Here is a 25,304-nt window from a genome sequence, read left to right as displayed (position 1 = left end):
TAATAATATCTTCGAATGCTCATCATTGAATACATATTTTAAATGTTCACTCTATTAACATTTACAAGTGTATTTTCAATATGTACACGAAATTCATTTGCTGTTATACAGTTTTTATGACACTCGTTAAAACATTGACTATGTATTGTCCTATAGCCATCTTTTGTATATTTCTCCAAGTTAAAATGATCACTTGATTGAACAGTTTCACACCTTTTACCATTTTTAAACGTGACACAGTTGGAAGCTTGCTTTGACAGTTGTTTAATCATTTACATTTGATATAAAGTTTAGTAGTAAAATGTTTTAGATTCTGTAATGTATTTCTTAATACCATTATTATTTCAAGAATTATTTTAGATGATTTAATAAATTGATACCATATAATAGTTGTGCCACCTTATATTACTTTGTTTGGAAAGTTATTATACTCTAAAACATATATCCTTAACAAATCATTCATTCCTGCAGGCATTCCAGAAAAATTTCTGCTCAAACACTACACAATTTTTATTTAAAGCCACACTTATGTACCTCTACATAAAAAAATCATTAGAGTATTGCTCTACTTGTATGTATGTTGACTAAACCATTTAATTTAAAAATTTGACATAACCATGTACTCATTATCGATTTTGGATATCCTGCAATTTTTTGTGATATATTCAAATATATCATACATATCATGTCATAAACAAATAAAACAACTTCAGTGCTCAGTCTTTCATACACACCATTTAATTCTTGTGTATTTTGTGGTGAAAGTGTTAACAGTTTCGCCATTAAGTACTGTTTATAAGCACTTTTATCAACAGCAGGCTTAAAATTACAATCAACTAGCCACATCTATTTCCTATAAAAAATATAAAATACCATTCACAAATAATAAAAGATCACTATTATTAATTTGACGTAATGAGTCATTTGGTTCAGCTTGTGGAAATGATACAACTGCTGTAGCTTTTGATACAGGTGATTGTGTCAGTTGAACTGATACTTTACCATACTATTTCTGAGTAGTATCAATGTCATCTTGAGATAAAGGTAAATTTGTTCCATTATTATGTGAATACATAATTGATACAGTAACTTCTGTATGTTGTACAGCTAATACTAATACTGAAAACAGATTTATTTGCTTTTTAGGTGTTACTATCATTCTCAAAATCCAAAATTAAGTATGGATTACTTATATGTAATCGTGATAAACATCCCAATAATAAATCTGAATATTATTGCATGAATATCTGTGATCATTGTCATGCTACTTAAGACTTAATTAAGTCAGCTTTTGAATCACAAAGGTGAGAAGACGATGAAGAGCCTCATGATGTAAATTATGATTATATAAATCTTGTTAAGATACTTTTATTCATATAAAAAAAGATATCTTGTTAAATTAATTAAAATTAATTTATGTTGGAGGTGAAATTTTTAACAAATTTTTCCTATCACTTAAAAAATAATATGGCCATTAAAAAATCTCTAGAAATTAGCACTGAAATTAACGTTATGGTTACTGATAAAATGATGTTAGATAATCCCAGTTCAGGTGAAAGAAAACATTTAATAATAAAATGTTACTCAACTATTCCTAACAAAGATAAAAAGAATAAGAGATTTTGAACAACTTTTATATGATAATGATTATAAATTAAACATAAAGGAGGCTATATATAATATAAGTTAAGGAAATCTGTGGGCTAAAATTATGTACATATATCAGTATGCTGCTACTTAGTCAAGAGTGCTTCAGGTGTCACTTGAAATAATCATAAGCAATACATATTTCAACATAAGTAGTACTGACCTAATTATCTTTCTTTTTAATTGGGAATAAAGATACATCACCATATGGATACAAAATAGTTAAATTGAGAGTGCAGACACCTTTATTGAGACATTAGCCATTTTTTAACAAAACATTTTGTTCAAAATTATTTTATCTTTATGCCCAACTTTAATGTGAGTTATCAAATCCTAACGATTTAACATAAAATTTACCATCTTTTTTTCACAAAGCTTTCTGAACGAGATATGCATCAGTGAATTTTGTTCTTTTGAAGTCCTTGGTATTGAAAACTTTCTCCTGTGTCTTTTAATTTCTATGCAGTTACATCTGAAAATATAACATCTTCTATGTCATAACTTTTGTTTGACCAATTAGCAGGAAACCATATTCAAAAATTCCTTTCAATTTACTTACTCTGACTTTATTTTCTATTTTAAAGATTGGTTTATAATCAGTGGAGAAAATTTTTGTCAGGCTTAAATGAACTTTAGCTTCACTTTCACCGACAGAATTTAGTGTTATTATATTTGTGACTCAGTCTTTCATCTGAATCAATTTCCTTGCAGTTACCTTCAAATGCAAATTTTCGACATTTTTCCATCAGTGTTCTGATTAGTCTTTCAGCAATGTATGTTTTCAATTCTATAAAAGTTTAGTAATGGTTAATGTTATATTTTTCATAACTTCTTGAAAACCCTTGGTGAAAATTTCTTTTCCATTACCTGTTTGGAGGTTGCTTTGCGTTCTATAGATAGCTAAGGCAGTCTCTGTAAAGTGTTTTACAGCAAATTCTTCTGAAAGATTTTCACATGTTTTATCTTTAATTGGAATAGTCCAACCAAATTTTGAAAAGACATCTGTTACACTTAAATAATATTTACATCCTTTCTTATTTTTGAATTTATTTTTATTTGTCCAGAATCCATTTCTATTAAATTTGCTTCCCATAAATTACCTAAATTAAGTGAAATTACATTTCTTGTTCTCAAAAATTTTTTGATTGGGATTTTTAATTCATTAATAATTTTTTCATGTGTGATTATAATTTTTAAACGAATTTACAGTTCTTAATTGTACACACTAAATATATTATTTTAATCCTTCTCTCATCCACTGTTAATTATTGCTCTTTGAGGATGCTGAGTTTCAGTAAATTTTTTTCGTTGAAGACACCAAATATGACAATGATTGTCAATTTATGTAGATTAAATTTCACCAAATAAAATTACTTTAAATCTGCAGTTAGAGTTTGAACTATATCTTTTAATTATACAGTTAGATAATTTCATAATCCACTATTAACAGTAGATTGTTATTATTTACTTCATATAGGTTCTCATATACACTTAATGAATTAAAAAAATCGGTAAATATTTAATCTTTTTTATGTTTTTACCACAGATAATAATTTGTTCAGATTAGAACCATACTCGAAATTCTACATTTGTTGTTTATTTGCTGTGAACATTGAAAATTTAGTTGTTTTTCATTCTAATTCTCTTTGTATTTTGACATTTGGTATAGTCACATAAATATAATTATGAAAGCCATTTATCTTTCCATTAAGATTTGTTATCATTACAGTGAACTGTTATAAAATACTTGTGTATTATCTAATGACTTTAGTATGAAAATGATAGATTGCTACTCACCATATAGCAGAGATGTTGGGTTGCAAACAGGCACAAGAAAAAGACTACTAAACATGTAAGCTTTTGGCCAGAAGGTCTTCTCTGGAACCAAGTGGATTTAACACAAATATAGAGAAATTACCAAATATTAATTAATCATAATCTAGTATTCTGTCAGTACACCAATACAATTGATTTTGAGCCAAATATTTAACTACTTTTTTTGATATGTTGACTCCAAATGAACTAAAAGCATTTTTTGTATTTTTTGTTTTATAATAAAAATACCACTGTGCATCTATATGATGTCAAAAAGCAAAATTAACTATTCCAGATCGTAATTCATAAAAATACTACAAATTATTTAATTTTCATTTCTTTAACAAGTTCTTCTATATCTAATTTTTTAATAATATTTATATTTCTTAATCAATTCTTCCAATTTTGTAATTCATGTACGTTTTCTCCCTATTGGTAAACTGTGTTTTTTGTTCTGCTAATTCTACATAATTATTTTTTATTTATCATGAGCTGATGTAACAATAGCTATTGTTCTACCAGGTAATGCACCACTTGTTCCTAATGAAGCAAATTAAATAGTTAAAAGACTTCACATGTCTATTTAAAACTGATTCTTCTTTCTTTTCTGTTACAGAGTCAATAATTTTATTTCATAACAGTTGTAACTAATGTTAGGAGCTAATTTCAACCAATTTCTTTATCCATCTAACTTTTTTTGAGCACCAGTTAAAGTATTTGTAATGCTCTTTAACACTGCATTCTTGAGTTTAATTTTAATTGATTTAGCTTTAGTTATGCCACTCAATGGCAAATATTAATCCATGTTGAAATCAATATTTTATATGCATTAAAAATTTGTTTCTGGTACTCACTTAATACTGCTTTAGTAATCCTAAATTACCTTATTTAATTTTGATTAAAATATTTTGTAATCCCTAATCATTATCGTCAATTTCTAATCCTAGGCATGATTTTCACTTTCTATACATTATTTCTATAACTGCTGCTCAAGCTAATTTTTCTGCAAATGATGCAGAAACAACAAACATTCTCTCTTTTGTGATTTTTTGAAGCTATTCATTTGCTTCAGGTCTAGATTCTAAATCTTTCTTATCTGTGTATAAAATATCATATTCATTACAAGCTTTGTCTAATATATTTATTCCTTGATATCCTTAAGCTAATCTTTCTTTAATTTTGTTCCTGGACCCCAATACTTACAGCCAGATTGATTCATTTGAAATGGTAATTTGTTAATCAATTTGTTAAATAATCCATTACCTTATTTTTCATTCTTTTACAATGTATTCAGTAAACTGTTCAAAAATTTAATTAAATAAGGTGTACTTTTTGGATTGTTGATAATAAAATTATTAAATTCGACAGTTAACATTTTTGATACACCAACGTCTTCTGTATAATAATTCAGGTAATTCTTGCCTATGAATTATCATTTATTCAAAGATTTAATCTCTAACATCATTCATCCAAATATAATCAAGTGTATGTTATGTATATATTCTTTATGAAGCATTCAGCTATTTTCTCACTTCCATAATGATCAGTAATTGATTATCTTAATTTTGGAAAATAATTTTCAGCAATTAATTTTTTCAAGTAACGATATTTAATACGTTTATTTGATTTCCTTTTGATTTTTCATAATGTAGTGCTTTTGAGTTTAATAATATATTTGCATAATTTGACAAAGCGCTAGAATGAAATTTTGAATTATATGATTTATAGTAACATGTTCTTTAGTTAAAGAATTTTTTAATTCATCTGTACCTACAAATTTTCTTTTACCAATAATTAATTTACCTTCATGAAATTTTACTGGTAATTTACTTAGAGATTTAAACATTCCAACATGTTTGAAACTAAAACTGTATCTTCAGTACTGTTTAAATGGTTCCACTCTCTTTCACTTATACTTATTTTTAATTCTATTTTTATTCCATTCTGTTTCTGTTTCTGATTCGTTTAATGTGTAACCCATTAGTGGTATATCACCAAATTATTCTAAATAATGAGAGTAAGCTTTATATGACAGGAACAATTTGATTCTCAATTTCTACATTACTTATGTATCTTTTAATATGTTATCACCTAAACATTCAATTCCTTCTTTAACTTTTTCAATTGCTCCAGTAACTGGTTAATCTTCTTTTTTCAAATTCCATATTTTGTTCTCAGTTGGTTTTTCCATTTTTTAACCAATTTTTTAATTTTTCATGTTTTGTCTCTTTCATTTAATTAGGATAAAGTATATTAAAATTTTCGACATTCATATCCATGTTCAAGACTTAATACATTCCACCTACATTTATGTTTATGTAGCTAAGTTGGAACATGTTAGAATATTTCTAATATTACTTCAACAATTTGATTTGTTTATTTTTCTTATGATATTTAGTGTCAAAATTCCAAACTGACCCTCATTCCAACATTTACTACATATTTGTTTTCAAATATTGAAATTTAAATCTCCATCAACATTCTCATAGTAAATATTTAGTTTTTTTTATTATCTTGCCCAAATATATCTTAAAAATTCAAATTATTTCTGACCAAGTTTTAGGTATTTTCGAGTATGTATCAGCTACGAAAAACAAGCTATTCCTTTATGTTTATCTCCAGTAAAATATACCTTAGCTGTATCTTGATTCTCAAGAATGATAGCATGAAATAAAACAATTGAATTATCTTCACATTTATCCAGTTGTATACTTTCATAATTATTAGCAATAAATGTAACAAAAATTTTTGAAATATTCTTTTCAACTTTTTTACATGTTTTCATTAATTCTTGATATTGTAATTTATCTATACTTTTAGACTAAACATATAAACGATTGTTTTTATTCCTCTTTAATCATCCTTCAGTTAAAATCTAATTATCAATCATCAATTTTGCTATTACCCATCTGGTATGACCAATTGTCCTACAACTGTATTGGGTAAAAGCTTACCATGTATGTATTTGATATTGTTATCTCAAAGTCTTATTTTTGGATCACAACCTGTTTTCCTCATGTAATTAGTAAAAATTTATGTTAGTAAATTAGGCTTGATTTGAATTAGGCAATGAATCATCAGTTCTCAAAGTAATATTACCTTTATCCATAAGAGACAGACTTAAAAAGTGCCAGTGGTTAGTTTTTACATCACATTTTTATCTTCAAATATTATACTACAAAATAATAAACTGCATTGTGACAGAGAAAGAATAGAAATTCTGTTTGTTAATGCAGTTTTAAAAGCTTAGAAAAAATTTATTCATACAAAGAAACATAATATATACATTAAAGCGGAAGAAATTTTAAATACTCATAATTGGTAATGATGTTAAATTGTATGTGAAAATAAAAGATAGTAACAGAAATTTGTTAGGAATTCCTCATCACATTTTTGGAGGTAATGGAGAAACTGTTGCAAACAATACTATGAAATTTATGGCATTTGAATTAATTAATGTTAACTTTTGTTTAGCTGAGGGAATATTTGTAAAAAAATGGTTTTCTTTCATCTGATACGAAAATTATTGCTTCTTTTAACCCTAATATCGAATTTGGTGCAACAATAATTTATGAACCAAATTATTGTTTCAATACAGGGTAAAATTCAAAACTGAAAAATAAATAATATTTTGCTACTGTAACAGCTATTTTAGAAACGAATGAATAAAATATGTTATACATAAATCAACAAGATTGTGAGCTATCAGATATATTGTTTTCTTCTAAGGAGAAACACAAAGACAATTACATACTCCTAACAAAGACATAGAAATAAACATAAATATCTGTGATAGTTGGCTCCATCAAAAGCACTAGAAATTGTCAACAGTTTATGAAACATATTAGCCAATGTATGATGGAAAATATAATAAAAATTGATTGATAATTATACAGAAAAAATTACTTCGTTTTGTCACCATACAGAAAAGAAACAATATTTTATTTAGAATTGAATTTCCTTTCATTTTATCATTAGCTTTGTCACATTCAGCTTTATATGGGAGGACATATAACTGACAATGGGAAAATAATGATGAAGAAAAATGAAGTGTTACAGGCACTTGGGATTTTTGGAGATTTTTAAAAGATTATAAAGAAGTAATGTGGGAAGAAGATTGAACAGTATTATTTACTAGGGGCTTGAGTTCAAGTGATGTTATTTTTTGTTTGGTCCATTGTAATGATGGAGAACAAATAAAAGATTCCTTACAACAGAAGAATAAATTATAGTTGAGAATAATGATGTTTGAGTTACAGTTGTTAAATGCGATGGCAATTAGGAGCTAGAACAATGAGAAATTACCTTAAAAATTCTCAGACACCGATTTCTTTTTATGACTATAAAAGTAGTTGGTCTAAGTGGTAGTAAAAACTTTGTGATCGATATCACAAATCATTATATGCGCTACTTCGTTTTTGTTATGTTTCAAACTAATCGTAAACATAATCAGATGACTGATTTATCTTTATGTGAGCATTATAAATTAAGTACATGACATTAGATAAATGGAAGAAATGAAGTATATCTGCAAGAATATAGAGCCACAACATGATTTTTTGAAAGATTACACAATGAGTTACACAATTAAAAGACATACTGATATAAATCCATATACTTTTATTTCAAATTTTCCTATTTATGTAATTAAAAAGACATGTACCAAAAATATTGTAGCAACCAAAAAACGAAAAATAAATTATGTGTTAGTTTTAATGTTGATGCTGACATGTACATAAATATGTTTTGAAAAGAAGAATCTAACATATGGTGCTCAACAAAGAATTTTGCCAGAGAGTTTTTAATTTTTTCTTAATTTTTTACATTCCTTAAAATTCGTATTTTCTTTTAATATTACTCTATTGCATTCCACAACTTCATCAATAGAAATAGATTTTTATATTCGGTTTTTGATCATTTTCTGGATTATTAAATAAACTAGAAATTTTAAAAAGATCTATGATCTCTTGAAGTGCATAAATTTTTGATTTTTGTTGTTCATTTTTGAAACAGCTAAAGCTGCCTAGAGAATGTGTCCTGTTTATTGAGTCCATATACAAAAACAACTTTAATAAGATTTTTTTATTTTTCCATTAATAATAAATTTGTATCTTTATATTGACTATTTTTCTAATTTTCTTAAAGAATAAATTTCAATTTTTATACTAAATATTCTTATCCATATAAATGGAGCCACTACTTAAAAGGTCAACAATGTAAGCAATAATAAATTGTCCAGGAAAATTAATAAGCTGGAAACAGATGTTTATATACATTTTCTGAGTGTAATTATCTTAGGAAAAATGTCGATAAAATCATTGCATGGAGCTCCATAATAATCTTGATGTTAATGATATGGGCCTGTAATTTAGTGGATTACTCCTACTACCTTTCTTGAATGGTGGTGTGACCTGTGCAACTTTCGAGTCTTTGGGTACAGATCTTTAGTCGAGCCAACTGTTGTGTATGGTTGTTAAGTGTGGAGCTATTGCATTAGCATACTCTGAAAGGAACCTAATTGGTATACAGTCTGGACCAGAAAACTTGCTTTTATTAAGTGATTTAAGTTGGTTCTCTGCTCCAAACATATTTACTTCTACGTTACTCATGTTGGCAGCTGTTTTTGATTCGAATTCTGGAATATTTACTTCGTATTCTTTTGTGAAGACATTTCGGAAGGCTGTGTTTAGTAACTCTGCTTTGGCAACACTGTTTTCGATAGTATCTCCATTGCTATAGCGCATAGAAGCCACTGATTGTGTCTTGCCACTATCATACTTTACATACGCTCACAATCTCTTTGGATTTTCTGCCAGGTTTCGAGACAAAGTTTCGTTGTGGAAACTGTTATAATCATCTCGCTCGCTGTAAGTATTCTTGCGCCTAGATTTTTCTTTTCTGTCTTCGTACACAAGAGACTTTTGTCCATGTATTATGTAGCACCTTGAGTGTCTATACCAGAGCTGCCCACGGCATGCCAGGCTTCATGCGTGAAGGGCCAAGGCTCGGCCTGTCTGAGCTTCCTTCCCAGAAGTAGTCGGTACAGCGCGACATTCATTTAGTATTGTTATGTGGCATTTTTCGTTCGGCACAACTCTCTTCAGTTCGACAGAATTGTGGCTTAGCGCTGTTGAACCTTTGCCATTTGTTCGCGGCAAGGAGGACGTTCACAAGTCTAGTGGTTGTTTGCATAAAAAGAGGCAGTCTAACGATCTATCGTAATAGTCCTTCAAAAATGAATGGGAATGATTGAAGAGAGGGATGAGAATTCTCGGTATGTATTATGCAGTCGTATAAGCGGCAGGTGCTGCAAATTTGCTGTGAAACGACATTATAATACCAAGCAAAAGAATTTAAATATGAAGTTGACAAGTTCACCAAGAAGCACTTTGTGCTAAATTTCCAGGCGTGCAGCACGTGAAGAAACTGGCGAAGTGAATAGCAAACATTTCTGAGGTCGTACGCAGTATTCTGCTGTAAGTTGCAACAGCTTTCTATGGAACTGAACGAATCGTCTGGAGACTTTATACACTCTGTCCGGAAAAAATCTTCCAATATTTACAGGGGATGTAGTATGCATCAAGGACAAACAAAAACTTCCCATCAACAATGGTCGTAAGTCTTATATCTTCCATGTTATTTTCATCTGGCGTACTCGTAGTGTTCATATGGCACATTATTTGTTGTGGCACAGCAGCACATTACTGTAATTTGTTTCCGTCTACGTCACTGGATGTTCAGCTCCCAATGAGCGCCTACTATTCAGCACAAGAGATGGCAGATACGATATTCTGCTACGGGCAAGCAGATGTAAGCAGCCTACAGACATGTAATCTGTATATTGCGAAACATTCACGACGCTGTACGCCATCTGTAAAGACGTGTAGCACCCTGTTCACTTCGAGCAGGTGTTGTGAGGGCTAGTGCAGGGACATGTTGTTAAATTTATGAAGGAAAAAGGAGTGCAGGAATGAAAATTAGAACATCCAGGAACAACTGCAGACATCGCATTTTAAGTGGACTTCACTGCACACGGCCCACATTAAGACACTGCAAGGGGAGAAACAATTTTTTCTGGTTTTACGGGGATGCATTTCGAAAGAAAATCGCGTTATAGAAGGGACATATCTGACAAACACAGGCCAGTTCTCTAAGATCGCTGGCATTAAAGGAAACGCTAAGTTTGAAGATTTCATTGTGGTCATGAAAGAATAAAAAGGTTAGTTTCCTAAACCTTTTGAGGACACTGTGAATCTTCCATCTGTTTTCCAGCTATTTTCGAGACCGTTTGCAGTGTCAGTTGAAAGCACGCCTGTGTATGTGCAGATGTACCTGATTGACCTGCAAGGTAATTCTCGTTTTAATTACAAATCCTCTTGCGTTAAAAGTCTCCGGGAACTGCTTTCCTCAGGTAGTGTTTCCATGTCTCCATAATGAGTTGGAAAACTGCTACGATATTTGGATCGACATATTTGTGTGGAAAACCATTTCTCAATTACGAAAATAAATAAGTCATGACTATGTGGCAACCTCGAAGGAAACCGTCTATTGACACACAGTGAACATGGGTTTAGAAAACATCGTTCCTGTGAAACACAACTAGCTCTTTATTCACGTGAAGTGTTGAGTGCTATTGACAAGGGATTTCAGATCGATTTCGTATTTCTGGATTTCCGGAACGCTTTTGACACTGTACCACACAAGTGGCTCGTAGTGAAATTGCGTGCGTCTCAGTTATGTGACTGGATTTGCGATTTCCTGTCAGGGAGGTCACAGTTAGTAGTAATTGAAGGAAAGTCATCGAGTAAAACAGAAGTGATTTCTGGCGTTTCCCAAGATACTGTTATAGGCCCTTTGCTGTTTCTTATCTATATAAACGATTTTGAAGACAATGTGAGCAGCCGTCTTCGGTTGTTTGCAGAGGACGCTGTCGTTTATCGACTAATAAAGTCATCAGAAGATCAAAACAAACTGCAAAACGATTTAGAAAAGATACCTGAATGGTGTGAAAAGTGGCAGTTGACCCTAAATAAAGAAAAATGTGACGACATCCACATGAGGGCTAAAAGGAACTCGTTAAACTTCGGTTACACGATAAATCAGTCTAATTTAAAAGCCGTAAATTGAACTAAATACCTAGGTATTACATTTACGAACAACTTCAATTGGAAGGAACACATAGAAAATGTTGTGGGAAGGCTAACCAAAGACAGCGTTTTATTGGCAGGACACTTAGAAAATGTAACAAGCCTACTAATGAGAATGCCTAGACTGCGCTTGTCCGTCCTCTTTTAGAATACTGCTGCCCGGTGTGGGATCCTTACCAGATAGGACTGACGGAGTACATCGAAAAAGTTCAAAGAAAGGCAGCACGTTTTGTACTATCGCGAAATACTGGAGAGAGTGTCACCAACTTTCTCCTCCGAATGCGAAAATATTTTGCTGATACCGACCTACATAGGGAGGAAGGATCACCAAGATAAAATAAGGGAAATGAGAGCTCGTACAGAAAGATATAGGTGTTCATTCTTTCCGCGCGGTATACGAGATTGGAATACTGGAGAATTGTGAATTTGGTTCGACGAACCCTCTGCCAGGCACTTAAATGTGATTTGCAGAGTATCCATGTAGATGCAGATGTAGATGAACCTGAGTGCGAAATTTGGGAAACTGTCTGCGTCTGTCCGCATGGCGACAGTTTGTGCCAGATAAGAATTATATTATGTCTTCAGTTCAAAAATGTTCAAATGTGTGTGAAATCCTATGAGACTTAACTGCTAAGGTCATCAGTCCCTAAGCTTACACACTACTTAACCTAAATTATCCTAAGGACAAACACACACACCCATGCCCGAGGGAGGACTCGAACCTCCTCCGGGACCAGCCGCACAGTCCATGACTGCAGCGCCCCAGACCGCTCGGTATGCCTTCAGTGCGCCAAAATAAAAATAAATAAATAAAAAGAACCTGGAAATTTATTTTGCTTGTGATCTATTTTGTTGCGAAATGTGAAGTATAAAATGAAGTCGTATGCAGTGCGGCTGCACAGACATTTAAATGTGGCACGTTCGCAGCTCCTCCTCTTTACCTCTCCTAACGCTCAGTTAGCGTGCCATGGCGGTGGGAGAAATGTGCAGCGAGGCTGAGCACTGTGGCATTCGTGCAAGGCACGGCTCCCCAGATAAATTCTTGACCGCCCCTGGTCTATACTTTTCTAGGGGGACCTCGCTTTGAAAATATTGGTTCTTAGACTTGAAGATAATTCCTGACTACTTACTCAAAAGTAATTTGTCTGAGCAGTGTAAAAATCTATTCTTTTGGATTACAGTTTCCCTGCGAATAAACCACCGTCCAGTTGACTAGAGAGTTTCAGGTTACCAATGAGTCTTTTATCTTTGTATTTACAAGATGCTGGAAGGTGTATACGTTCAGCTGCTAATAGAGCGCAGCTTCTAGTCCTTGACAGGTCGTTGGTTGGTTTGCAGGTTTTCATCGGGCGGCTACTTCCCGGTGGGCATGGAGTTCGTGTCGGAGCTGACGTACCCAGAGCCCGAGAGCATCGCGATGGCCGTGATGATGATCGCAGTGCAGGCGGCGAGCTCGGCAGCCACAGTGCTGTACGGCTGGATGCTGGGCGCCGTGGGAGACCTGTGGGCCAACGTGTTCCTCAGCGCGCTGCTGCTCGTCGCGCTCCTCGTCACCGTCTTCATCAGGGAAGACCTGCGCCGACACCACGTCTCTCTCGCCGCCAACAACCCCGATCGCAAGGACACAGAAGATGCTCGCAAAAACAGCTTCAGAGTCGACGGCCATCACTGACAGGCCACGTCGCACCTTACAGAATGTGCCCACGGAAAGCCAGCTTTCGGCTCACTGAATATGTGTTATCACACGAAGATGCAAGTGGAGAAGAGCAATGTTTTGAAGAGTTTATTCACACGAAGGAACTCCATCGTCTAAAACGTGAATTGATGTCAATATTTCGAGATGTTATGGCCTCCTCAGTAGACTGAGAAATGCTCGTGAATTATTCTGCGGCCACATCACACTGTTTTCACAGTTATCGATATTTATTTTTGCGTACATAAGCTTTTATACTTAAAAGCAAGACTGTATTTTATGACAACTAAATATGTAAAAACACACAATAAATTTTATTTTTCAGTTTCGTGGATATTTCTGCGTATATAATCATTATCAGCAATTTGAAGTTCCCTGTAGGATAAAGGCGTCTTTCAGATTTCTCCATGTATCGAGGCCTTCATCTATGTTGCTACTAAGTAACGTCATGTGTCTATGTCCCATTAGGTCGTTGTGTGGACCCATTCTTACATCACCACTGGACTCACAGAAGGGAAGACAGTGGTTCAAATCCCCATCCGACCACCCAGATTTAGGTTTCCCGTGATTTTTCTACACTACTGGCCATTAAAATTGCTACACCAAGAAGAAATGCAGATGATAAACGGGTATTCATTGGACAAATATAATATACTAGAACTGACATGTGATTACATTTTCACGCAATTTGGGTGCATAGATCCTAAGAAATCAGTACCCAGAACAACCACCGCTGGCTGTAATAACGGCCTTGATACGCCTGGGCATTAGATCAAACAGAGCTTGGATGGCGTGTACAGGTACGGCTGCCCATGCAGCTTCAACACGATACCACAGTTCATCAAGAGTAGTGACTGCCGTATTGTGACGAGCCAGTTGCTCGGCCACCATTGACCAGATGTTATCCTGCTGAAATGAAGGGTTTCGCAGGGATCGAATGAAGGGTAGAGCCACTGGTCGTAACACATCTGAAATGTAACATCCACGCCGGCCGCGGTGGCCATGCGGTTCTAGGCGCTGTAGTCCGGAACCGCGCGACTGCTACGGTCGCAGGTTCGAATCCTGCCTCGGGCATGGATGTGTGTGATGTCCTTAGGTTAGTTAGGTTTAAGTAGTTCTAAGTTCTAGGGGACTGATGACCTCAGATGTTAAGTCCCATAGTGCTCAGAGCCATTTGAACCATTTGTAACATTCACTGTTCCAAGTGCCGTCAATGCGAACAAGAGGTGACCGAGACGTGTAACCAATGGCACCCCATACCATCACGCCGGGTGATACGCCAGTATGGCGATGAGGAATACACGCTTCCAATGTGGGTTCACCGCGATGTCGCCAAACACGGATGCGACCATCATGGTGCTGCAAACTGGATTCATCCGAAAAAATGACGTTTTGCCATTCGTGCACCCAGGTTCGTCGTTCAGTACGCCATCGCAGGCGCTCCTGTCTGTGATGCCGCATCAAGGGTAACCGCAGCTATGTTCTCCGATCTGATAGTCCATGCTGCTGCAAACGTCGTCGTACTGTTCGTGCAGATGGTTGTTGTCTTGCTAACGTCCCCATCTGTTGACTCAGGGATCGAGACGTGGCTGCACGATCTGCTACAACCATGCGGATAAGATGCCTGTCATCTCGACTGCTGGTGATAAGAGGTCGTTGGGATCCAGCACGGCGGTCCGTATTTCCCTCCTGAACCCACCGATTCCATATTCTCCTAACAGTCATTGAATCTCGACCAACGCGAGCAGCAATGTCTCGCGATACGATAAACTGCAATCGCGATAGGCTACAATCCAACCCTTATCAAAGTCGGAAACGTGATGGTACGCATTTCTCCTCCTTACACGAGGCTGGCTCTGAGCACTATGGGACTTAACATCTGAGGTCATCAGTCCCCAAGAACTTAGAACTACTTAAACCAAACTAACCTAAGGACATCACACACATCCATGCCCGAGGCAGGATTCGAACCTGAGACCGTAGCGGTCGCGCGGTTCCAGACTGACGCGCCTAGAACCGCTCGGCCACATCGGCCGGCCCTTACACGAGGCATCACAACAACGTTTCACCAGGCAACGCCGGTCACCTGCTGTTTGTGTATGAGAAATCGGTTGGAAACTTTCCTCATGTCAGCACGCTGTAGGTGTCGCCACCGGCGCCAACCTCTTGTGAATGCTTTGAAAAGCTAATCATTTGCATATCACAGCATCTTCTTCCTGTCGGTTAAATTTCGCGTCTGTAGCACGTCATCTTCGTGGTGTAGCAATTTTAATGGCCAATAGTGTATATGTCCGTCCAGTCCATTCACCTGGAACGGCGATTTCATCTTTGTGTCTGTTTAGGAACGTGTTCGTGGTGTAGTAATTTTAATGGCCAGTAATGTAAACCGCTGAACGAAAATGCTCGGATGTTACCTTTCAGCTGACTTCCTTCGCCTAACCTATCCCATTCTGAACGAGATGATCTCTTAGGCAGGACGTTAAACCTACTCTTATTATAATTTCGCATTAAGCAAAGAACTTAGTTAATCGACCTGCTGTCCTTATGCCTGGGTACATACCCGTCTTCATTTCAATCACACTTCGGTCGCAATTACCTTTCCCGCTCCATTTCGTTGCCGGACAGAGACTATCTGATCAAAAGTATCCGGACACCTATTAGTGGACACTGATATGGAGTGTGTCCACTCTTTGCCTTTATGACGGCTTGAACTCTGCTGGAAACACATTTAACGAGGTGTCTGAACGTCTTTGCAGGACTGGTAGCCCATTCTTCCTCAAGAGCCGAAGTCAGTGATTTAGTGCTGTTGGACGCTGAGATATGGAACAAAGTCGACGTTCTAACTCATCCCAAAGGCGTTCCATTCAGTTCAGTTCGAGACTCTGGAGAGGCTAGTCCATGTTGGGAATGTTACTGCCCAAAAACCATTAATTCACAGATATTGATTTGTGCTATGGAGCACTGTCCTGTTCATTCAAACAATCATCGTGTACGAACTGTACATGCACTGTAGCCGCGTGCGGTAGCCGCGTGGTCTAGGGCACCTTGCCACGATTTGCGCGGCCCCCCCTGTCAGAGGTTAGAGTCCTCCCTCGGGCTTAGGTGTGTGTGTTGTCCTTAGTGTAAGTTAGTTTCAGTTAGATAAAGTAATGTGTAAAAGTAGGGACCGATGACCTCACCAGTTTGGTCCCATAGGAACTTACCACCACCACGTGCTGTACGCAGTACTGTAAACTGTGTTCTTGTTCTTCCGAATGTTGCGTTTTCTTAGAGACGATAAGGGCACCACACTCAAACAACGAAAAACACGCCCATACCGTAACACCACATCCTTTGTACTTCACTGTTACCGCTACACGTGATGTGAGGTAACGTTCTCTAAACAATCGCCAAATCCAAACCCTTCCACTGGATTGCCACAAGGTACAGCGTGATTCATCGCTCCGTACCTCTCGTTTCCAGTCACCTATTGTCCAACGGTGTCGCTCTTTACACCATCTCAAGCGTCGCTTGTGTGCCTAATAAGGAGCTGCTCGACCGTTGTATACCATTCTTTTTCAATTTCGATGCTCAGTGATTGTGCCGCCGGCCGGGGTGGCCGAGCGGTTCTAGGCGCTACAGTCTTGAACCTCGCACCCGCTACGGTCGTAGGTTCGAATCCTGCCTCGGGCATGGATGTGTGTGATGTCCTTAGGTTAGTTAGGTTTAAGTAGCTCTAAGTTCTATGGAACTGATAACCTCAGAAGGTAAGTCCCATAGTGGTCAGAGCCATTTGAAACATTTTTGCTAGCTAGACTGCTGGTAGACTTTGGAATTCAGGAGTGATTCCTTCCACTGGTTTTATGCGATTTTTTACAGCTACCCTCCTGAGTGCACTGCGATCCGTGTCCGTCAGTAGGCGATGTCTGCCTCGTCTTGGTCTGTCTATGGTTGTTCCTTCGTGTATCCACGTCACAGTTACATCACCAACAGTCGATTTTTGTAGTTTTAGAATGGCTGGAAATGTCCAAGACTGATTTATTACTCAAGTGACATGCAACGACTAATCTACATTCGAAGTCATCCAGTTCTCCTGACAGACCTATTCTTCCGTTATCGCTTCTCTACTGACCACATAGTAATAGCTGCCTCCTTTTATAATGGTGGGTCCGATTCTTGTGACAAATAGTGCTCATTTCAGCGTTACATAAGGTTGTCCAGATGATTTTGATCAGACAGTGTATTTGATTGTTCTCTGGTATGTCGTAGTAACTCCCAACATTCATATATTCATCGACTCGATGAGCAGCCGCCCGATTTGCAGTGTTCATGTATAACTGTGTGTGTGTGTTTTTGGAGCTTACGGGAGCTGAACGGGGAAGTTATCAGCGCCATTACACATATTAAAAGAAACAAATGTGGATAAAATGGCGAAAATGTTAACATACGTGCTAACACAATAAAGAAATACTACAAAGTGCTGTACAGGAGATTGAAACCAAAGTAAAACGACAGAGGACCTAAAAGTGTGTATCTGACGTAAGTAAAATTGGTTATACAAGGTGTTCGGAAATAGGACTTATAGAGAGGAGTGAGTACATAATATTTTGAATCGGAGCCGGCCGGAGTGGCCGTGCGGTTAAAGGCGCTGCAGTCTGGAACCGCAAGCCCGCTACGGTCGCAGGTTCGAATCCTGCCTCGGGCATGGATGTTTGTGATGTCCTTAGCTTAGTTAGGTTTAACTAGTTCTAAGTTCTAGGGGACTAATGGCCTCAGCAGTTGAGTCCCATAGTGCTCAGAGCCACTTGAACCACTTGAATCGGAATGCATGTCCGGAAAAATACCGTTCCCGTGCTGCGACCATTTGAAAATATGTTGGTTATGCTGTAAGCTACCGCTTCTGTTTTGCTCTTTTCTGCTGATGCTTAAGCCTGAGAGCCGAACGTATAAGTGAAAAATTTTGCACAACGGATTTTATAACGCTAATTTGTCGCCCTGACACTTATACGCTCTCCAGAAGGGTAAGCTTATCCTTTGCTCTATATGTGACGTTAACTAGTCGTATGCAAATCTGATTAGTTTCTAACCATATCCTCAGTATACGCTAGAATGTTCGGATGTGCTGACCTACAAACACTGCCTCCATCAGGTGGTTGCAAACATGAAATACACAAATAAGGACATAATAAAATGACAAAGAAAAGTACTAGCTATGAAATTATACACTCAGTAGTGTTAAATTCTTTACTCTTTTGCAATTCACTCTATTCAAGATTACACAGTACGAGCAACATTATAGTTCTGCCTATTCACATTTGGTAATCGCTCTGTCTGGCACTGTCCTGTGATATATAATCGCGGTCGTTCATTCAAGTGCGGAATACTGAAATCAGCTATGGCAATTGCAATTATATTTAGAACTACACTCGCGACTAGCAACGTGAAGCCTCAGCATAGAACGAAAAAGACACGTGATCAGCAATTTACTTTACTTCCCTCGCACGACCACTACAGTGATCTGACGCTTATCGCTGCAAAGGTTCTCGGCTCAGCGAGATAACATAAATTCTACTTCACCAAAAGCTTCCGTGGGCACCTCCACGGCTGCCGTGGAACACCAGACGATCCTCAGGCTCTCGCTACAAGTACTCTGTCCCAGTAACGAGGTTGCACGACTCGCCAGGACCAACCTCTCTCCTCGACGCTCCAGGAACAAGTGTTTCTCAGTCGCTACGCTTTTTCGTAGCTCCTGTTCTTTTTTCTTCCCCCTTTTAATGTGTGTGGCCAATCACACTGCTGGAAGGCGTTCGTTTCCGAGCGCCGACCAATCTCATTTTTGCAACCGACCGAAGCTTCTAGAAGCTTCCAGACTATTCCAGAAGCTTCCGCTCCGGCCGTTGGGAAAACCACCTACACGCCGCCACGCGTTTTGTGAGCGAGCCCTTGTGTCTTCTCCTTGTCCTCGGCCACGTGGCTCCAGCTAAGCCGCGGTCCACCCACCTGGGGTTTCCAGAGTAGCTTACGGGCGCTGTTGTCTTCAGCTCTCAGGCCTGCCTGCCACGCTTGTGTCTTTCCCGTTCTCCTGCCAGCCTCCCGTCTCCGTCCGCTTCACTGTCGCCCAACGTGTAGATATTCTGCTAGAAATTCAGATCCCTAGCCGATGTCAGTATCGTTAATGGTTTCCTGTCTCGATGTTTATACTTCCGGAGTGGTAGTTGTAATGTCGCTCAAAATGATGCCACCTTAAAATGCGACATCTTTTACAAGTAATTCATCAGGCGTGACCCGACACATCACTTGTTTTACAGTTCCACCCATTATTAGCCACAGAAATTGCTCGTGTACTCGTTGACGGGTTCTCTCCAACGTGATGCATTACGGCCTCTTCCAAGTCGTGTTCGACGTCTCCTTGGAACACCAGAGTCACGCGTGCTGACGGTGAAGCTACTCTTTTTCGACGCCGTTGAGTAATTGTCGCGAAAGGGATATGTGATGTGTGATGTTGTGGAGAACGATACCGATAAAGGCGACGAGCAGTCCGTCCATCACGGTGAGTTTCGCCATTCAGACGAATTTTATCAGTGTATTCTGAAAAATGTACTCAACCATGTTGCTCTTAATACTCGGTACTGATGGAACCATACGTTCCTGGACATGGCTTCCTATTCAAAATATTATGTACTCACACCCGTCTCGCTCCAGGCAAATGCCGGGATGGTTCCTTTCAAAGGGCACGGCCGACTTCCTTCCCCGTCCTTCCCTAATCCGATGAGACCGATGACCTCGCTGTCTGGTCTCCTTCCCCAAAACAACCAACCAACCACACCCGTCTACAATTATATAAGTTTGTAACTGGAATTCCCTAACACCCTATATCAGTGATTGCTAACACTTAGTTTCAGATGAATCGGAAGCTTAGTTTCGAAAACTCTATTGAGTTTACCAAAAACATTTCAGACCATTTTAACTCTCGCCTCATTTACTGTCCATATAGTTGTTGTATTTAACTGACCTAAATATGTAAACAAATCAAGTGGTTCTAGAACTTCATGGTTAATTTTTACTATTTTGTTTTCGATGCAAGGATTACAAATTACCTAGTCTTATTATAAATCATTTTCTTTCCTACTTATAAACTTTTTCTATTAAATCTTTACTTTCGTTGTTCAGTTTTTCTTGCAAGAGCTACAAACATTATAATGTCGTAAGAAAAACGGAGCTGGTTGATGTATGCCCCATTAGCACATATTCATTCTCCTTTTTTCCAATTAATGGATAAATAAATAAAATTCTCAGCAGTCTAGAGAAAATGGTATACGATAAATTACTGAAAGTGCTAAGCAAGATTAAACATTGGTCAATATGCAAGTGCGTTCAGATTTCATTCGTTAATGAAGGAAAGTAGCGACTTTTCAGGCTTTCCCGACGGATATGTTGCAAATACAATTCTCGGGTTTGCCGCCGGATCGTATTGTGTAAATCCCACAATATTTCATCAATGTAAATGCGACATCTTCAGGTGGTGGTAGTTGCTGCTGTCACTGCTGCAAGACGAGACTGATCAAGAAGTGTATTTGCAAGAAAAGTAACATTCGTACGACACACGGCATCATGGTGACACAGAAGTTGTTTTACTTCCAGATTACTATTACACTGTCGCCAACAATCTGGTTTCTGCGATGTGTAACACCATTTATTCAAGACCTATAATTCCCATGCACTAGTCAATAGGCCTTTGCTAATATTTTGCATGGGTCGGCTTCTTAGCATTTTCCCATTTAAGCATAACCCGATTCTTTGAGTGAATGTTGCACTATTTTTCGCATTCTATAGTATCTTCTGGCAGAGACGAACGGGTTCATATCCTGGCTAGTGACGTTCTGCCCTTTCCGCTTATGTCGTACACGTGATTGCTGCCATCAGTTTGCATGTTGTGGGTATTTTAGGCCTCAAGCGGAGTGGCTGTTCCGCGGACGCCTTCATACCAGAAAGCTGGCCTCCTTCATTTTCTCTGTAGTGGTAGATACACAAAATCGTTGCAGCTAGTGACATTGCTAGCATTATGATGTAGAAAAAGTCCATCATGCAATGGAGCATTTGCATTTCATTAGGCGTATAATCCTGTGTATCCTTATTACTCTATATTGAGAGGCACACGATTTAACTGAGCTAACAACCGTCTTATATCTCTTAGCCGGCAAATAATGAGGTATAATTTTGTTGCACGGCGCCATAATGAGCTCCCAATATCGCATACAGGGTACTTTAATCCACGAACCGTACTTATACTGCCATTACTTTCTTTAAGAATAGGCCCTATGTACCAGTATATGTACGACGGTACTTCAGACAGTAAGTTACGCGTTATTATCGCAGGCCAAGTAACTTTTATTGAATACCGAACCACATCTACATCGTTACTCTACAATTCACATCCACGTGCTTGACAGTTTCACAGATACATGACACTATTTTTCATCATAGCCACCAAGTCTCTGTAAACGTCGATCGGGACGTTCTACTGATCGTTCAAGTCCTCAACGACATAAAAAAGCTCTCTTCTCACGGAGTCATTCGATAACCGCTGCATGTTGCAAAATGTCTTTCCCTCCAGATGTTATTTCAGCTTGCCGAATAAATGGAAATCGCATGATGTAAGATCTGGAGTTCCCAATCAGCATACCACACGTCTGTGCTGTCTTGGTCAAATTGTTGGCACCATTTCACTAGTGCTGGACTCAATATACCGCCTGAATTTCACTGCGAGTCTGTGTGAAATTTAGACCTATGTCCACAAGAATCACGCTGTCTCGCGTACTTCAACTTTGTAGTATGTTTCCAGTTGTCGTGCGGTTTCAGTTGCACTCTGCGATGCATCTGTTATCTGTACCGCAGTAGAACTGTGTATTTCAAGAAACCCAGAAAGTGTACTTCCTTCTGATAATGCACGACTCTTGTTACACAATGGTCTTAGCGTGGAACGACATATGTAACTTTTTTTTGAAGTCCGTACGTATGTACTTCTATGAATTTTGTCCCTTGATAGGGTGCATTCTTCTTCCTTGACTGGGTGCGTTCCAAAAATAGGAACAGTTTCCAAGTACACAATTGTTGGGATGCTCATCCGAAGTTGGACTGACAGAGATGGTCGTTTCATGTCTGGACATTTATTTACTTATGTTTGTATTTCATCCGGCAAAATTAGGGTCTTCAGGCCCTCTCTTGCAGCTAACCAGATTAACTTTGTGAGTCAACATTACTCATTTAAAAGTAAGTAATATATAATGACAATAATAATAATAAGAAGCATAAGAATAAACAACATAAACAGTCTATTGGCTTCTGTCTCGGGTTCTTCGGCCGACGTTCATCTAATGATTTTTCTGACGTTTCGCCAGCACGAGTGGCTGGCATTGTCAAAGCTTCACCCTCCATTGCCGGTGGTGAACTGGAGGCGAGCTCGCGGCCGCAGACTATATGTACCTGGCGCGCCAACGTCCGAGGGCTTCTCAGCGGTCATTTCCGGTGCGGTTCTCCTCTTGCTACCTGCGACGGTCGTTCGCTGCAGTACGGGAAGCCAGGATCCGTTTACCTTAAGGCTTTCCTCTTTCTTGTTGAAACTGTTCGCGTGTTTTTGGATTTCTACAGCTTCTCTGAACAAGCGCGTGTGATAGTGCTTCTCTACAGCCAGAACTTCCGTGTCGGCGAATTTTATTACGTGGTCGGTCTCATTCAGTGCGTGTTCTGCCACGGCCGATTTCTCCACCTGCCCCAACCTGCAATGTCGCTTATGCTCTTTGATCCTGGTGTTAATGGATCGTCCAGTCATTCCGACATAAACTTTTCCGCATGTGCAAGGTATACGGTATATTCCCGACATTGCAAGTGGGTCTCTTTTCTCCTTCGCCGATCTAAGACACTCTTTGATCTTCCTTGTCGGTTTGAAAATCGTCTTTACGCCGTGTTTGCGCAATATACGGCCGATTCTGTCCGTCACTCTGGGAATGTATGGCAGAAAGGCCGTACCCGACATTTCTTTTTCTGGTTCCTTACTTCGCCGAGTGTTTGGCTCTGTTACACTTCTAATGTAATTTGTGGAGTACCCATTGCTCCTCAGAACAGTTTCCAGGTGTTGCATTTCTCGTTTGAGGTGTTGAGGCTCACATATTCGTCCTGCTCTCGTTACGAGCGTACTAATCATGCCTCTTTTCTGGCTTGGGTGGTGGTTTGACAGTTTGTGGAGGTATCGGTCCGTGTGTGTCGGTTTTCGATACACGCTGTGTCCCAGGTTTTCGCCGTCCCTTGTGACCAGCACATCTAGAAATGGCAGTTTCCTGTCCTTTTCTACCTCCATGGTAAATGTTATGTTGGCATGGAGGCTGTTCAAGTGTCTCAGGAATTCACCGAGCTGTTCTTCACCATGGCTCCACACCACGAAAGTATCATCGACGTACCTGTACCACACCTTAGGTTTGCAAGTCGCCGAGTCCAGTGCCTGTGCTTCGAATTGTTCCATGAAGAAGTTGGCCACCACTGGACTGAGAGGACTACCCATGGCGACGCCTTCCAGCTGTTCGTAGAAATCGCCATTCCACGTGAAATAGCTCGTGGTGAGACATGCATGGAAGAGCTTTTTGATGTCTTGCGGGAACATGGAACCGATGTGCTCCAGAGCGTCGCTGAGTGGCACTTTCGTAAATAACGAAACAACATCAAAACTGACCAGGATGTCGTTTGGCGCAAGTTTCAGTTTCTTCAGCTTCTCAATGAAATGTCCTGAGTCCTTAATGTATGTGTCGGTCTTTCCCACGTGTGGCTGTAGCAGAGAGGCCAAGTGTTTCGCCAGTTTATACGTTGGTGAGCCAGGAGCGCTAACGATCGGTCTCAGTGGAACGTTGTTCTTATGGATCTTGGGTAATCCATACAGCCGAGGTGGTAGGGCTTCTGTGTTGCGCAGGTTTCTCTGTATGTCCGCCGGCAGAGAAGACGCCTTGATTAATCGATTCGTATTCCGAGTGATACGCTGCGTCGGATCTGCGCTTAGTTTTCGGTACGTCGTCGGATCTAATAGGTCTCGGATCTTTTGCTCATAATCTTCGGTCTTCATTACGACGGTCGCATTCCCCTTATCGGCAGGCAGTACCAATATACTCTTGTCGGCGTTGAGATTCTTAATGGCTTGTTCCTCTTCTTTCTTCAGGTTGCAAGCTGGTGGTTTTGCTCGGCGCAGTATCCTGGCTGTTTCAGTGCGTATTTCCTCTGCCCTTTCACAAGGAAGGGTCCGAATGGCTGCTTCAGTGTTGGCAATGATGTCCTCCATAGGTATAGTTCTCGGGATGATAGCGAAATTCCCTCCTTTTTGAAGGACTGACACTTCCTCTTCGGTCAATTGTCGTTCAGTGAGGTTGACCACTGTGTGTGACATGTCGGGAATCGCCTTGTCGGTCTGCTTCCGGCATCTTTCAAACTTTTTCTTTTGCCGCTCGGTGCAGCGCTCGAGTTCGTTCTGCATGCTCCTGTGAGTGATGCTGTCGATCTTGTCCCAGTCGTCTCGATGCATTCTGCTACTTAGTTGATAGAAAATGTCCAGAAGTTCCTGATCCGTTCTTGCCAAGTCTCTCTGTGTTGTATGTATTCGCTCACGAAGAAAAGCTCGTTCCATTCTGTCGTAGATACGATGTGCTTGGGCGGTGGTGAATAGGCGCTTGCATCTCAAGAACTTCGGTGTAGCACATTCATCTCGGCACCGTGACAGAAAGGCGAGAGAGGACATCAGTCGCGCTTTCTTCTTCCGTCGTTGGTCAAGGCGTCGGTACAATCTGCAAATCTCCTCCCCGTAGAGGCGTAATACAAAATTGTTAAGGCTTTCGTGGCCACTTGTTGACAAACTGCCTATTGGCTTCTGTCTCGGGTTCTTCGGCCGACGTTCATCTAATGATTTTTCTGACGTTTCGCCAGCACGAGTGGCTGGCATTGTCAAAGCTTCACCCTCCATTGCCGGTGGTGAACTGGAGGCGAGCTCG

General features: G+C 38.7%; 1 protein-coding gene across 1 annotated transcript in view; it reads left to right on the top strand.

Annotated features, from left to right (window-relative positions):
• LOC126249288 (uncharacterized MFS-type transporter C09D4.1-like) overlaps window positions 1-13,620 on the top strand; it is a 201,258-nt gene extending 187,638 nt beyond the window's left edge. Inside the window, exon 7 of the mRNA XM_049950943.1 lies at window positions 12,948-13,620. Within this exon, the coding sequence (XP_049806900.1) occupies window positions 12,948-13,281 (334 nt within the window). The 3' untranslated portion in view covers window positions 13,282-13,620. The remainder of the gene's footprint in view (window positions 1-12,947) is intronic.
• Window positions 13,621-25,304: the final 11,684 nt, after the last annotated feature.

This window comes from Schistocerca nitens, chromosome 3, assembly GCF_023898315.1.
Source record: "Schistocerca nitens isolate TAMUIC-IGC-003100 chromosome 3, iqSchNite1.1, whole genome shotgun sequence".
NCBI lineage: Eukaryota > Metazoa > Arthropoda > Insecta > Orthoptera > Acrididae > Schistocerca > Schistocerca nitens.
Note: the sequence above shows the minus strand (reverse complement) of the source record. Positions and strands in the feature narration are given on the sequence as shown.